General features: G+C 33.4%; 1 protein-coding gene across 1 annotated transcript; it reads left to right on the top strand.

The window, feature by feature from the left end:
- Positions 1 to 10578: 10578 nt before the first annotated feature.
- LOC143626965 (uncharacterized) lies at positions 10579 to 12160 on the top strand. Its single transcript, XM_077096882.1, has 3 exons — positions 10579 to 10595; positions 10815 to 10885; positions 11664 to 12160. The coding sequence occupies exons 1-3, from the start codon at positions 10579 to 10581 to the stop codon at positions 12158 to 12160; spliced, it is 585 nt and encodes a 194-aa protein (XP_076952997.1).
- Positions 12161 to 14473: the final 2313 nt, after the last annotated feature.

The raw sequence follows: 14473 nt of genomic DNA on the forward strand, positions 1-14473 counted from the left end.
ATCAAATTGTAGTTTTTTTCTTCGTAACATTTCGTTATAGTATTTTAAAATGGTTAAAGCGAATGAATAATAAAAAAAAGTCTTTTTTTCTTTGTAACGTTTCGGCGTAATTGTTGTTGAAAACCAAATGTTCCTACCAAACAACATTAGTACTGTCTTCGATTTTATTAGAATCGCTACCCACATTCGTTTTTATAACTTTTACAGCTATGTTTAATTAATTTATTTTTTAGACATTATAGATTTTGTTGAAACGAAGTTGTTTTTGAAATATTTTTTTATACCGCAAGTGTTGGTATTGTATTAGTATCGATGACAAAGTAAACCGATTATGGCTTAACAACATAGATACCATATCGATATTACCAATATTAACCACCCTTAATATAAAAAAACTTGTAAGACAATAATAAAGCAATAATAAAAAAAATAAAAACTATAAAAAGTAATGTAAACTTTTGTTTTGAATCGGTTTTGTAAAACAAAATACTTTAAACTAAAATATGAACATTTTTCGAAAACATCTTTTTGAAGTATTTTGGAAAAAAAATGGAACGTAAAAGAAATATGTAAACTTTGTATTTTTTAATTTATTATCTTACTTGCATTAAATAAAAAATAGTAGAAATTATCTTAAATAAAAAATAGTAGAAATTATCTTGACCCAATAAGATTAGAGTGAGAAATGTTGATTTAAACATAAAAAGCTATTTTGGTAAATAGTTTTTAAAATCCCCATATGGATAAATACTTTTTCCCATAGCCCCATTTTAGTAGAAAACTCAACTCGTCTTAAGACCCAAATGTTGTGGAGGTGGGGGCATCACCCACATGCCACCTCAGCCTTTAACCATGATTTAAACTACCACTCCACCTGCCCTCCCCCTCTCAAACCGAGTAAGGCCAAGGGGCTAAAATTAGGGGTGAGATCCACCCCATCTCAACGATCGCCTTCTCTTTGTTTGTATAATAGTAACTAATCAAACCACAATACTCTGTTAAAGAGTTGGTTAATTAAAGCTCACATTCTATATTTTAATAAAGTTACATTATAACTACCATCTCCACAATACATTACATTGTTCCAAGTATATATGTTGATACAACGCCCGAGGAGCAGCTTATAAAAGATAGGGCCATATAATGAGGATCAATTATTGTACTTTGCCTTTATGCTATATAAAAGTAGAATTTAAAATTAAAATATACAATAATAATAAATTATAAATTAATTTGTAATTTTCAATAATAATCTACATCACCGATCGTCATTGCAGTATTTTTTATTTTATTTTTGTAAATCCTTTATATTTTGAGATAAGATTTCTTTTATTAGTTCTATATTATTCATGTGTTTTCTATGATTACCAAACAATATAAAGTAATAAATCAGTTTCTATTTGTAAATTAAACAAGAAAAATGAATAGTTTTGTCTGATTATTTTGAACATTTAACTTTACATTCTTGAGTAACCGTAGATATAAACATCATAGTGTCACATCCGATAGTTGGAATTAAAATTTAACAATGAGTTCAACTTTATGTATATACTTTGATAACGGACCATATAGTATAAAGTATTTTGGGGCACTAAAGTCTAAAACCATTACAAAATATAAAATATGTATATACAAAACTTGATAACCGTATATTTAATACATAAAATGGTTAGCGTAACTAATTTACTTTCTCTCTTATACCACTTTGATTATCTTATATTAACTATATGTATACGTTAATTTGAGTGATATATATATATATTCTCCAATAATCTATAGCAATAATTACAATAAATAACTAGAACAATTATGTTGAATATAGATTGTTAGTAATGTATATACATGATATGTAATCTAACTATATATGAAATCTCTCTCCTGATTCTAAAAAACACAATCTTAAGGCATATGATACTTTTCTATTAATCTTGTTATTATACAAATGTTAAGGTGATCATGTATAGTTTTAATAGGTTCATAATGTATGGGTTTTTTTGGTAAAAAAAAGTGTGAAGTACGTTATATATATTGTTTTGATAGTTGAAATAATATAACATCGCGCCATTTTTGTAAAGGTTTAGAACACCATGTAACACTGAAAATTGTTGTATTGCTCACCCAATCTTAGTGTTAGTTTATAAAAACATGCAAGTTATAGGATATTTTTTTCATATAGGAGGTTGAACTTGCCTTTAAGTAAATACATGTTGATACATCCTTAGAAACATATAGATTAATTATAGTACCACAAGTAGAACCCATGAGGAGGGCACTTATAGAGAAGCTAGGACCACATAGCTAGAGCCGAGGTGTGGATCAATTACTATTTGCCTTTATGCTATTTCTGTGTTGTTATATAGTAAGATTTAGTTTGTTAAAAACTAGATGGTCCTTACTTTTTTATAGTTTGTTAGTGGGTATGATTGATTGATTGATTTTATGAATGTGGTTATTTTCTTCGATTTTGTGAAACCATCTTATGATTATGTTTAGTTTTCAAGTGCTGAATTGCACGTGTTATGATTATTTGATTATCGTCAACTAAGAGAACCGAAATAACCACTTAATGCGTTTGTTTGCAGATGTTTTGAATGTGGCGACGTCGAGTTCTATGTATGTAGGTGTTATGCTTGTATTAGTGTGTGTAGATGTACGGGTACGGTGGTGACGTCGAGCTCTGTTACTTATTGTGAGGATTCGATGATGGAGAGAAGTAAAGCAGATGTTTCGCATAAGTAAACCCTAGAAAGATAGCTTGATCAAGTCTCATTGTTTTATGATTTAAAAAGTCGGCTGGCCCATTTTACTAGATATCAAATATAACCTAACATTTACATATTCTAAACGGATACAAAATATCGAAATACCCTTACCGATACCCCTATCTGTACCCATTTGTACCAAATACCAAAAACCTAAAATCTAGGTACCAATATCCTTACCGAGTAGACGAAATTGGTACGAGTACGGGTACGGTACAATACACATACATATTAAATTATCTTCCATTCACTATTTACAAGTTGATTAAGCAGCTCTGAATTATCAATGTGTTAAGTAAATAGACATTGATACATCCTTAGAGATGCAACAACTTGAAGGCCCGAAGAGGGGACTTGAGTAGTTAGATAGGACCACATAGTATTATTCTGTTCAGTTATGTCATTCCTATGATTTTATATTGTAGAAGACTATATCTTCCTCGATTCATCTTTTTGATGATAAATATCTTATGACCATCTGGTTGTTTTTCTTGATTTTGTGAAACCATCATATGAATTTCTTTTTCTGTTTTGTCACGTATTGATTTGTACGTGCAATGATTTTGTCTGAGTATCTTGAACATTTAATTTTAATTTTTTGAATCAACGTTAATATGTGCATCATCATGTCACATCTACTAGTTGGGATAAGAATTAACCAGATAGTTCAACACCATATGTACGCTTTTAGACCACGAACCATGTAACATAACTGTATAAGTGTTTTGAGTACTTATTAAAAGCATTACAACATGATTTAATTAAATTATTTCAAACGATTTACCGCCATGTGTTCAGAATATAAATTGCTTAATTCATGAAAGTAACTTTGATGTTTTATATGTTAATGATTGAACTAACTTATCAAGAAACTATTCCAAATATTAAACATTTACTATAAAATTTATTTGAGTTTTAATTAACCATGAGTATCTATTATAGAAAAACGCATAGGACCCTATTAACATTTCACTAACCAACGATATAGGTAAATCGTAGCTTGTGCTGATAGACGATAATCAAGAGTTATGGTGAGAAAGTAATTAGTTGTATGCGATTTAATTTTAATGAAGCCATACATGTTTGGTGTTCAAATGTATACTATATATGAGATAGATGTACGTGCAATAAACATGATAATATCAGTACACATACAAAAATCCAAATGCCCAAAGCGCGTGCTAGAATAAGAGATATTTTATAATGACCCTACTCACAAGTGTGTATAGGATGGTTAGATATTTTTAGTGACCCTACTCACAAAGTGTGAGAACGATGCTTTCCAATCATAACTTGTATGGGTCTTCTCTTCTTTCTTTTGTGGTACTATATCTAAAACGTAATTGTAGTGGGGCTTCAGGTTTGGGCGTCAAAACCAATATGAAAGGTTAATATCATGTCTCAGGAAGACTCACTCCGGTATTGAAATAGTTCCAAACGCTATTTAGAAAAGAAAATCTGAAACATAATTATAGATAGCTTACTAACTGTTTTGTGATAGCCTTGAAACAATCAACATCACGTTCAACACTTCTTTCAGTTGCATAATCAATTGATTCACACCACTACAAATTTTTTAATTCATTGACAATGGTCATTAGTCATTACAGTAATTTTGAATAAATCCATTACTTGCATGACCTTTTCCTATAAAATTGATTCACACCACTACTAATTCAAGGGGCATTAGGGATCCTAAGTTGGGATGGGAAATATACCCTCATAATGATTATATTAAAAAGCTATTACGGAGTGAGTTATAGGTAATGTGTTTTTTACTCATTTAAAACACATATTTTAATGGTTCATGAAGTCTTTAATAGATAAGTCTTTGAAACATGCTGGTTGATTCAAATAATACCTCTTAGTCACTCGAATCGCTTAATGGCTCAATTGCTAAACAGCCCTTGAAGTTAAATTAGCGACCATGTCAAAATAGTCGTAAAAGAGTGACCAGAATCCATTCAGTCACAAAAGTATTTCTAACTGTGTAACCACTTTAACTCGGTCAAAACCGGCTGCAAGGTTTAATATTAAAAGTAAACAAAAAAAATCATTTTATATAATGGCCGATAACCGTTCACCAATCTTTAGAGAATAGATACTAAAAGGGCACTATATCGATTTCTTTTTTAACGACAAATTTCTTTAATATTTGTCGTTTATGACACTTAAATCCAAGACTTTCTAAATTAGCTTTTTTATTAGCTATGGTATCTAAAACCATTTAATAAATAGTCATTGTTCAGTTTGGCATGTTAACAAGCTTAATTACACCGGTCATGTCTGGGTTGAATTGTTTAACTCGTTATATTAGATAGTTCAACACAGGCATGATATTTGTTCCCAATACTAGTACCCGTAACCGCATATTCGGTATTCGATACTTATAGGTACGGGCATTTCGCTACTCGGTACCTGTCTGGAATATGTAAAGTTTTATTGGGTATTATGCGTATCTTCTGGTACCCATTTGGATATGGATATTTTGGTACTCAGTACCCGTTTTGGTTGTGGTATTACGATTTTGGTATTACAGTTTATTGAATGTCAATATTGTACCGATACCTAGACAAATTCAACTTATTTGCTATTCGTACCGGTAGTGATACCAAGTTCAGTGGAGATTTGAAAAAAAAAAAACAAAAACAAAGTGGTACCAAAGCGTGTGCCGTACTACCGTACTTAAATACCCATACCCGTACCACAAAATCCGATATGGTTATTTTTAATACAGGTACGATACCGATCTCATCCATAGTTCAACCCAACATGTTTAAACCATTACCACCCTCCAGCCCACTATGACATGTTACAACTTGATTATAACTCGTTTGTAACTCGTCGACATGTTTAACTCGTTTAGATATAAATGAGTTAAGCATGTCGTGCTTGGATTCCATGATATATTGGAGTTAATATCTTTGACACAATTAAATACATGATCCGTGTTTAGATTTAGCGATTCAACCTGAAAGCCCGAGACTTTTCTTCAAAGTACGTCTAAGATCCTACACTAGTTTATTTCGACTCCTACCAAGCTAATGCCGTTCAAAAAATAAAAAAAAAGTTTATTTCGACTCCTAAAAATAAATAATAATGACGGTGGCATACAAAAGCACATTGATGGTTGAATACATCATTAAATATCAATGTCCCAAGATGTTAATTGTGTGTTCCTAGATAACATCAAACCAAACAAATTGTCCATACAAGTATTGGGTTACTCTTACCTGGCTAGTATTGTCTTGCCCTACATGATGTCTCATTGTTCTTTATAAAACACATATGGTGCTTCTTCAATTTGCCAGCTTGTACCTAACAAGTATTTTAGAGTACTCCCCATCATCCAAAATTGAAGTTGAACTTTAATTTGTCAATTAAATGTCGATAGATTAAATATTTGATTTTAATTTTACACGATTAATGTTATAAATTTAATCCTACAAATTAAACCCTATGGCCTATGCCACATTATAATTGTAAACACTAGTAAAACGTTATGTTGAGTTGACAATCAAAAGTTTGAAAGTCCAAGTCAATATGTGGTCGTGTTCAAACTTCAAAGAGTTGGTATTGGCAGAAAGAATGGATTTGACTTGGTATTCAAATTGACTCGATGGTTTTATCTTTGAATCAAATGTTGCTGTCATGTATAATCCGACAGGCCGGAGACTCACGTTTTGGAAACTATTACAATTTTATTAACGTGTTCAAAAATATTTCTAAGTACTTTTCTAACCAAAATTACACTCCGTCAGGTGTCGATTAATCAAGAGAATAAGAGATTGCGTATAGTTAAATCGTCACTAGGTAATGCCTAATATGATAAATAACTAACAAAAGAAAATTCTATGTAGTTATTTTTAGTATGCATGGAGTGTTATTGTAGGAAGTGGGTCCTAATATTATTAAAATATATTAATAAAACTAATAAAGATACTCTCTTTATGTCTTTGAGAAATTATAGTACATGTACCGTGTACATAACCAAAGAAAATCGACATAAAATACAGCATATGTATACAACTTTATTCATACAACGACTTTACGAGTGATTGAATTATGATTTCTTGAAAAATCTTATTAGAGTTCAAACCGGACCAGAGCCACATTTAACCACGCATCATGTTGAAAACGGACCGGAACCGCGTTGACCAGCATCTAGCTCGTGTTGCCCGAGACCCGAACATCACCTCCGAGTGTTTACACCGATCCCCTATCTACAATAATGAACAAAGTAATATTGAAGGTTGTGGTTGAGGATTCATGTTTAACATGGGTCTCTTAAAACAGTAATATTGAACCCGTCTGTCTCCTAGGGTACAATAGCCGAAACAATATAACTGCTGAGATTAACCTAGCACCCGACCCATAGTTGCAACGTGAGCTCATGAACAAGAGAGTTGGAAACAAACTTTATTGAGAGTTTTCTTGTGTGTGTAGTTCACCATTTCATCATCTATATATATAGATGGTAGAGTGGCTTCATCATGACACATGGCACACATGCATAAAGGTGGTGACACTTGTCACACACTCTTGCATGGACGACACTTGTCATGCATGCACATTTCTTGGTGAAACGAATTGGTGACACTTGTCACACATGCATATCTCATGGGGAACATTGGCGGGCATATGGTATAGGCAGGGGTAGCCCGGGTTACCCCTCAACTTCCATTCCGTGGTGTAAAATTTTTTTATTTTCATCGTTTTATATACCGGGTTACCCCTAAACGAAAACTAGGTTACCCTCAAAGATTTTGATAAGCCCACACATTAGTTAAAATCCCACCCAACTTAAATAGAATAAAACCAAAAAAATAATATAAAACATAATACATACCTGACCACCATCGATCCTTCTCCCTTTGCTCCCACCATATCCAAACCAGCCAGCCACCACCGCCATCCGTCGGCCCCTTCTCCAGCCAACTCCGTCATCCACCTCCGGTTCACCATCGAGCACCTCTTTTTTAGTCAAATAATCAAAGATTCAAAGGTATTGTTCTTGTTTGTTATTTTGATTTTAGGGTTTATATGTAAAAGAGATTAGATTGGACTTTAGGTTAGGGTTTGGTTGCTAATTTTAGTTGTTATTGTCTTTGTTTATAATTAAAATTGTAACTCTTACTTTCCTATATAATTAGGCCATTAGGGTATCTGGAACTTTGAAGATGAAACCACATCCTAATAAAGTTCTTATTGGCAAATTTTTTAAAAGAAAATTTTAAGAGTTTGACGACATTGATGGAAGGCCAAATATTGGTAATGATGTGCAAGAACAAGATGATGATGATGATATTGGTCTTAATATTCCTTTGACTTCAAGTCCTTCAATTCCACATACAATTGATTTGAATGATCTTCATTCGGATCCCTTTGATAGGCCACCTATTGCTAGTTATTACCCTAATCAAAGAGATGACATAAGACGACATTATCTTGTTAAAAAGGCTTTTCAACCACGAAATCATAACTTTCCATGCAAAGCTTATAATGGTAAGCCAAGACGTTTTAATGATGGTTTGATAAATATCCGTGGTTAGAGTATAGCATAAAAGTAGACAAAGCATATTACTTATGTTGCTACTTGTTTAAAGAAACCGTTGGTAATCAAGGTGGAAGAGATAGTTTTTTCAGCTGAAGGCTTTTGTAATTGGAGTAAACCAGGTGCTTTAAAAGAACATGTTGTGATGGTTGACAACTATCATAATAAGGCGATGCGAAAATGTGACAATCTCTTGAACAAAAAATGATCCATTCATGAGAAATTCAATAAGCAAAGTAAAGAAGAAAGGATTGGAAATCGGTTTCGATTAATGGGTTTGTTTCGTAGTACCAGATTCTTGTTAGAAAATTCTTTATCATTCCGTGGTCATAATGAATCGGAAGACTCTTTTTCTAAAGGTCTTTTTCTTGCAACTTTAAAGTTGATTAGTGAAATAATCCGGAAATTGGTAAGTACACGTTAGGGAATGCAAAAAAGAATAACAAGTTGACATCTCCATCGATACAAAAAGAGATTGTTGAATGCTTTGCAAAAGAAGTAACCAAAATGATTTGCGAAGAAATTAAAGACAATGTTTTTGGGTTGTTAGTAGATTGATGTGAACACACATGTTTTCCTAATAGTTTTTATGTTATTTTGTGCTTAAATGTTAACGATTATTTTGTTATTCTTGCATGAAATTACATGTTTGTGTATGTGACAGGTCCCATGTTGAAGAGAGAGAGAAAACGAGTCAAATGAAAAAAGAATCAGCTAAAACGGAGCTCGGATGAAGCCGGTACGCACAAACGAAGTTTAAACGAGTCAGCAGTCGATAAACGAAGACCCAAAGGGCATGGCCACGCCGAGCGGCCACCTGACCCTTCATGGTCACGTAGCTTGGGGCCCTAGGGGTGTTCCATGGCTGCCCAAATGCATCAACATGACTATTTTGTCTTATATGGGCTTGTTTGGACCTAGTTTGGCTTGTTTATCAAGTTTAATGATATATTTAATAACCCTAAACCCTAAAAATGATTGGAAATCATCATTCCAGCCTTTCAAGATCAGTTTAAGTCGAAATACCAAGGAGGAGGAGCTTCGGGATCTGAGTTTCATCAACCAGTTGTCGGTTTTGCTTGTTTTAACGTTTGTGAGTTCGTTTTTGAGTTTTAGACTTTGAAACAAGTTCCAATCAGTTTGTAATGGATACCTTGAGCTTAATTATGATTATTATCTGCTTTTCGTTCATAATGATTGGCTAAACTTGTTTGAATCACCTAGGTTTGATGTTTAACGGTTAAAATTAACTAGTTTAGGGTGCTTAACAAGTGGTTGATTGTTTTTCTATTGTAAAGTTCATATTTTATGATATTATTCCGTGTATACCCGCTGCCATAGATGTATCTCAGGTTGCATGTGCCCCGTGTGGTTGATTATTGCATGAATTAGTTTCGTGTAGGCGTTAATTGCATGTTTCGGTTAATACTTTGTGTGTTGATTGATTGTGGTAGGCATACCATTAGGCTTTGTGTTTCTTGGATCATTAAAGTCAGTAGGTTCACCACCTTTGAGTTGGACCAAAACCTTAGGTGTCAGCTTATCTTGCTAGTTAGTTGATCGGGTTAGTCGTTGCGAGACCACGTGCGGTTTTCCCATTGTCGGCTAGGTTAAGTTTGTAAGTTGAGTTATTTTGTCTTTAGTATTGAATTACCCCTCTTCTTGTAGGTTTGTAATTAGCTCGAGCCTTAGTGAGATCTGTAACTTAGACATGGACCAAGTGATGAGTTATTAGGGTACGTAGATTAACAACCATGAATTAAAAGCTATCTAGACGTCGTTAGGGTTTTCTGGTAAAACTGACCGTAGGGACCCGGTTTCCTCGACCTCACCTATGTTAGCTCATCTTTTGAACTCTGGTTTCAACCACATGTTAGCACCCGTGTCATTTTACGACCGTTAAGTCATCCTACCTAGGTGATTCGTTTTCTTATTATCGTTAGTTCCGTTAAGTTTCACAGTTAGTTAAGTTAAGTTAGTTTTATATAATTAAGATAAATAAATATATTATTTAGGCAAGACTTAGATTAGTGTTAATTATCTGAGCCGTTCTCACGTGTCTTTGTGTTCGACCTCCGGACTTCCATTAGACTGTGCTGTTACGCGACCGGTACACTTGTCGTTTGTGTGAAGCTTAGTTAGGTTTGTTTGGTTTTATAAATTTAAGACTTAGTGTTGAGTTGCGAGAATTAGTTATTAATATATATATATAGCTTTTCGCACATCATAGATGAGTCTAGCGACGTATCTTTAAAAGAGCAAATGGCTGTAGTCGTGAGGTATGTTGATAAACTTGGAGTTGTTAAAGAGAGTTTTACTGAAATTACTCATGTGAAAGACACATACCTCAACTCTTAAACAAGCCATTGTTTCTTTATTAGCAAGTAACCAATTGAGCATAGATCAAGCAAGTAATAAGTTTCATACTTTAATTGCAAAAACTTTAATAGAGATTATTTAATTTATCTTATAGTTTTTTTTTTGTTAAAACATGTTAGGGGTCAAGGTTACGATGGTGCAAGCAATATGCGTGGAGAGTTTAATGGGTTAAAAGCTTTGATTTTGAAAGGTAATCCGTCAGCACATTACATACATTGCTTGGCTCATCAATTTCAGTTAGTGATTGTGGCTGTTGCAAAAAATCATACCGGTGTTAAAACTTTCTATGAATACCTTGCCATGATTGTTAACACGGTTTCTGCTTCTTGAAAACGAAAAAAATTCAAGAGGGTGATTATAAGACCGGGAAATTCAAGAGCAAATAAGACCGGGAAATAAAGAGGCAAATAAAGAAAGAGTAGAAAAAAAAATTCAAAAAGGTGAAAATAAGACCGGGAAATGATTAAACCAAGAGGTTTCCCTTGTACGAGCTTGAGATACACGATGAGGTTCTCATCATAGAACATCATAAGTTTGATTAGATTATTTCCGGAAGTTGTTGACGTGCTTCGTTATATTAAAAAAGAAGGAGATGTCACTCAATAACGAACTAATGCAAAATGTATTCTATCATATTTCAAAAAACTTGAATTTGTTTTTTATGCACACTTGATGGAAGATGTTTTAGGCTCACAAATGTCCTTTCAAAACATCTTCAAAATAAAGTCAAGACTTATTAGAAACGGCTAAGTTGATAAATGGAACAAAACGAGCATTGAATGATTTAAGGCAAAGCGGGTTTGCTTCAATGTTGAAAAAGGTAACTTCTTTTTATGTAAAAAACAATATCAAGATGTTAGATATGACGGAAACGTATGCTAAGGCTAGAAACCAAAAGAATGTCATTACTAATCGACACCATTTTAAAGTTGATATTTTTAATACGATTTTGGATATGCAAATTCAAGAATTTGGAAATCGATTCAATGAGGTAACAACTACTTTGCTAGAAAACATGTCGGGTTTAAATCCTTATGACCGGTTTTCTAAGTTTGACACGTCTAAGATAATTGCATTTCCTGAGATGTATGAGAACGATTTTACTACAAAAGAAAGAGGGTGTCTTTTGGGTGAGCTTAATGTCTTTTATCACTCTGTAAAGGAAGATGAAAGATTTGCAAAATTGGATGGAATACGTGATCTTTTTCGTCTAATGGTGGAAAGCGGAAAATATCTTTCTTTTCCTTTGGTTTATCGGATATTGAAGCTAGCGTTGATTTTACCTGTTGCAACAGCAACCGTTGAAAGATGTTTTTCTAAATTGAAGCTTATCACGACGGATTTAAGCAAACGAATGGGTGACGATTATTTGAACAATGCTCTAATTTGTGCGGTCGAAAGAGAAACATTTGATAAAGTAACAGAAGACGATATAATGGCTCGATTTCAAGCTATCAAATGCTAAAGATGAGAGATCATCTATTAGGTAGGTGTGCTAACTTTATTTGTTATCGTCTTTTTTTACATGAATGTATGATGAAAACAAAAAATAAATTAGGCCACCCTTGGAATTTAGTTCTAGATCAGCCACTGATAGGAAAGCATGTTGGTAGCACTTGTCATGCATGCATATCTCATAGGGAAATATGTTGCTGACACTTGTTTCACATGCATCCATTCTAGATCAAACTTAAGTGTTTTCATATACCTAATTGGTCAAGGTCTTTTCAGTGTCAGAGTCTTAACGAGTAGGGATCCTTAAAGCATTTCGGTTAAAGCTTAGAAATCTCTAATGAATTCTAATTCGCTGAAACATTTGGCTCTGATACCAATCTGTCACGCCCTGCCAATAAGGGCCTGGGAGTTTCAAGGACAAATTGGTACCAAGTGTAAACAGCGGAATATTATTGATAAAAATAAGTTACAACGTTTGCACTAAGTATTTATGACAAGGTGTAACCACACAACTATCTCTTCTCTGACACTGCTACAATCCCGTGGTTGGTTATACTAATCTTCTTGGCATCTAATCTTCATTGTTCATGTTCGGCATACGCCTCTATCCTTAACATTCTCATTACAAAGCTAATCCAAATTGCTAATCCCCATAGTACCTGAATACATGCTAAAAAGTGTCAACTAAAAAGTCGGTGGGTTCGTGAGTTTAGCTCACATACACATAAAACAGTTCATTTATAAAAGCGCGCAAGTTTGCGTGTATGTAAGTATAAAGCATGGTGCACATCAATCAAGTCTACAATCAAACCTGCAACTAGCATAAGTATCCCCAACTCATACTAGAAGTTAAACCGTCTCGGACTATCATCCTGCTAAAAGCAATAATCAAACACGTAGGTTATATGCCGCAACGATCCGCAGATCTCAGTGTGGTTTACCCAACATAGGGTCACTGTGCATGGGGGTCTCCCAAATAGTACTACCCATACAAGCCTCCGGCCCATTCCCTCGGGCTAATGATTGTGTAAAAGTTGGGACAAAATTTAGCAGTAAAACACCTCTTGATAAATATCACACCATAAGTAAAACCAACATGCATCCAGCCCAAAACGTTTAAGTAAAAAGGGCAGCACGAAACTCACCTGAGTCCGTATGCAATGTGTATTTGAAAGATAATCAATGAGCTTGCACTATGCTAGAAATCACCAAGTACGCCTAGTGTATATATTAATCAACAATAAGTTATCAAGAAGAACAATGTAAAATTCACTATTAGTATTGTGTACTAGTTAGGTGTTTTCCAACGTATTTGGTTCTCGATGAGTAAAGTTTCCTTTTATGGGGCGTTTGTACTTAAATAACTTAATAAGATTGATGTTTTGTGTTTTGGTATATAAATCAACTTCCCGGAGTTTTAGTTACATTGGTTCATTTGTCAGGTTTCCATAAAGTTTCCATTTTTGGAAAGTTCGGGTTTTCGGTTAGGTTTTGAGTTACCAAACGACCATAGAATATACATTTCATCGACGTCAAAAGTTTAATGATTCTTATTTAAACAACCATGGCTTGTGTTTTCAAAAGTTGACAATATCGGTTAACCGGTGTTGTCGGTTTTTAACGATGTCTTGAAAGAATAGTTTAAATAAACGAATGCTCTTGTAACTAAAACTTCTAATTTTCCAGAAACATTTATTATACAAAATATGAAAGTTTTGTGTTGTACGGGTTTAGTACCCGCACTTTCGTTTCGGCAAAAATCGGGTTAAAGACTTAGTAATTTTGGTAAAATAAGTAAAGACTCAAATATGGTTTCATAAACTTATACTTACTGTTAGAAATCAAAAACTTCATAATTTTGTATTTTTCAATATGCTTGTTCGGTTTATGTCGTTTTACCGTAAGTCACGTTTAAACGCCAATTCTTGACAAAAATTGTGTTGTAAATATATAAAAAAAATGGTTTATAACATCATAATAAATAATTTTATTTATAACTTCCGGAAAAATATCCATTTTATATTTTGAAGTCTTTTAGTCTTTAACAACCGGCCCGTTCGTCGGTTTTAACGAAACAATAACTTTAAACTTGTAAACGGGCCTTGTTTCTTAATACACTTATCCTTAAAATTTTGTAGCTAACTTATGCCCATTTTTACTCAGAAGTTTCTGTTCTAATATCATATTTTCATAATTTCAGTTTTTAAGAAGTAACCGATTTTCAAAAATGCCATTTCGTTATAATTTTAACAAAAACACACTTTTGGTTATCCAACTTGTTAATACCTTCTATAATACATAAAAATAGGTTGTTTTGGTATTT

This window comes from Bidens hawaiensis, unplaced genomic scaffold (genome assembly GCF_021521415.1).
Source record: "Bidens hawaiensis isolate Kalapana, Puna unplaced genomic scaffold, B.hawaiensis_p1.1 tig00004551_1, whole genome shotgun sequence".
NCBI lineage: Eukaryota > Viridiplantae > Streptophyta > Magnoliopsida > Asterales > Asteraceae > Bidens > Bidens hawaiensis.

Coding starts and splice junctions, on each gene's coding strand:
- LOC143626965 (XM_077096882.1), top strand. Junction 10,886..11,663: donor AAAAGCTTTGATTTTGAAAG/GTAATCCGTCAG, acceptor TGCAAATTCAAG/AATTTGGAAATCGATTCAAT.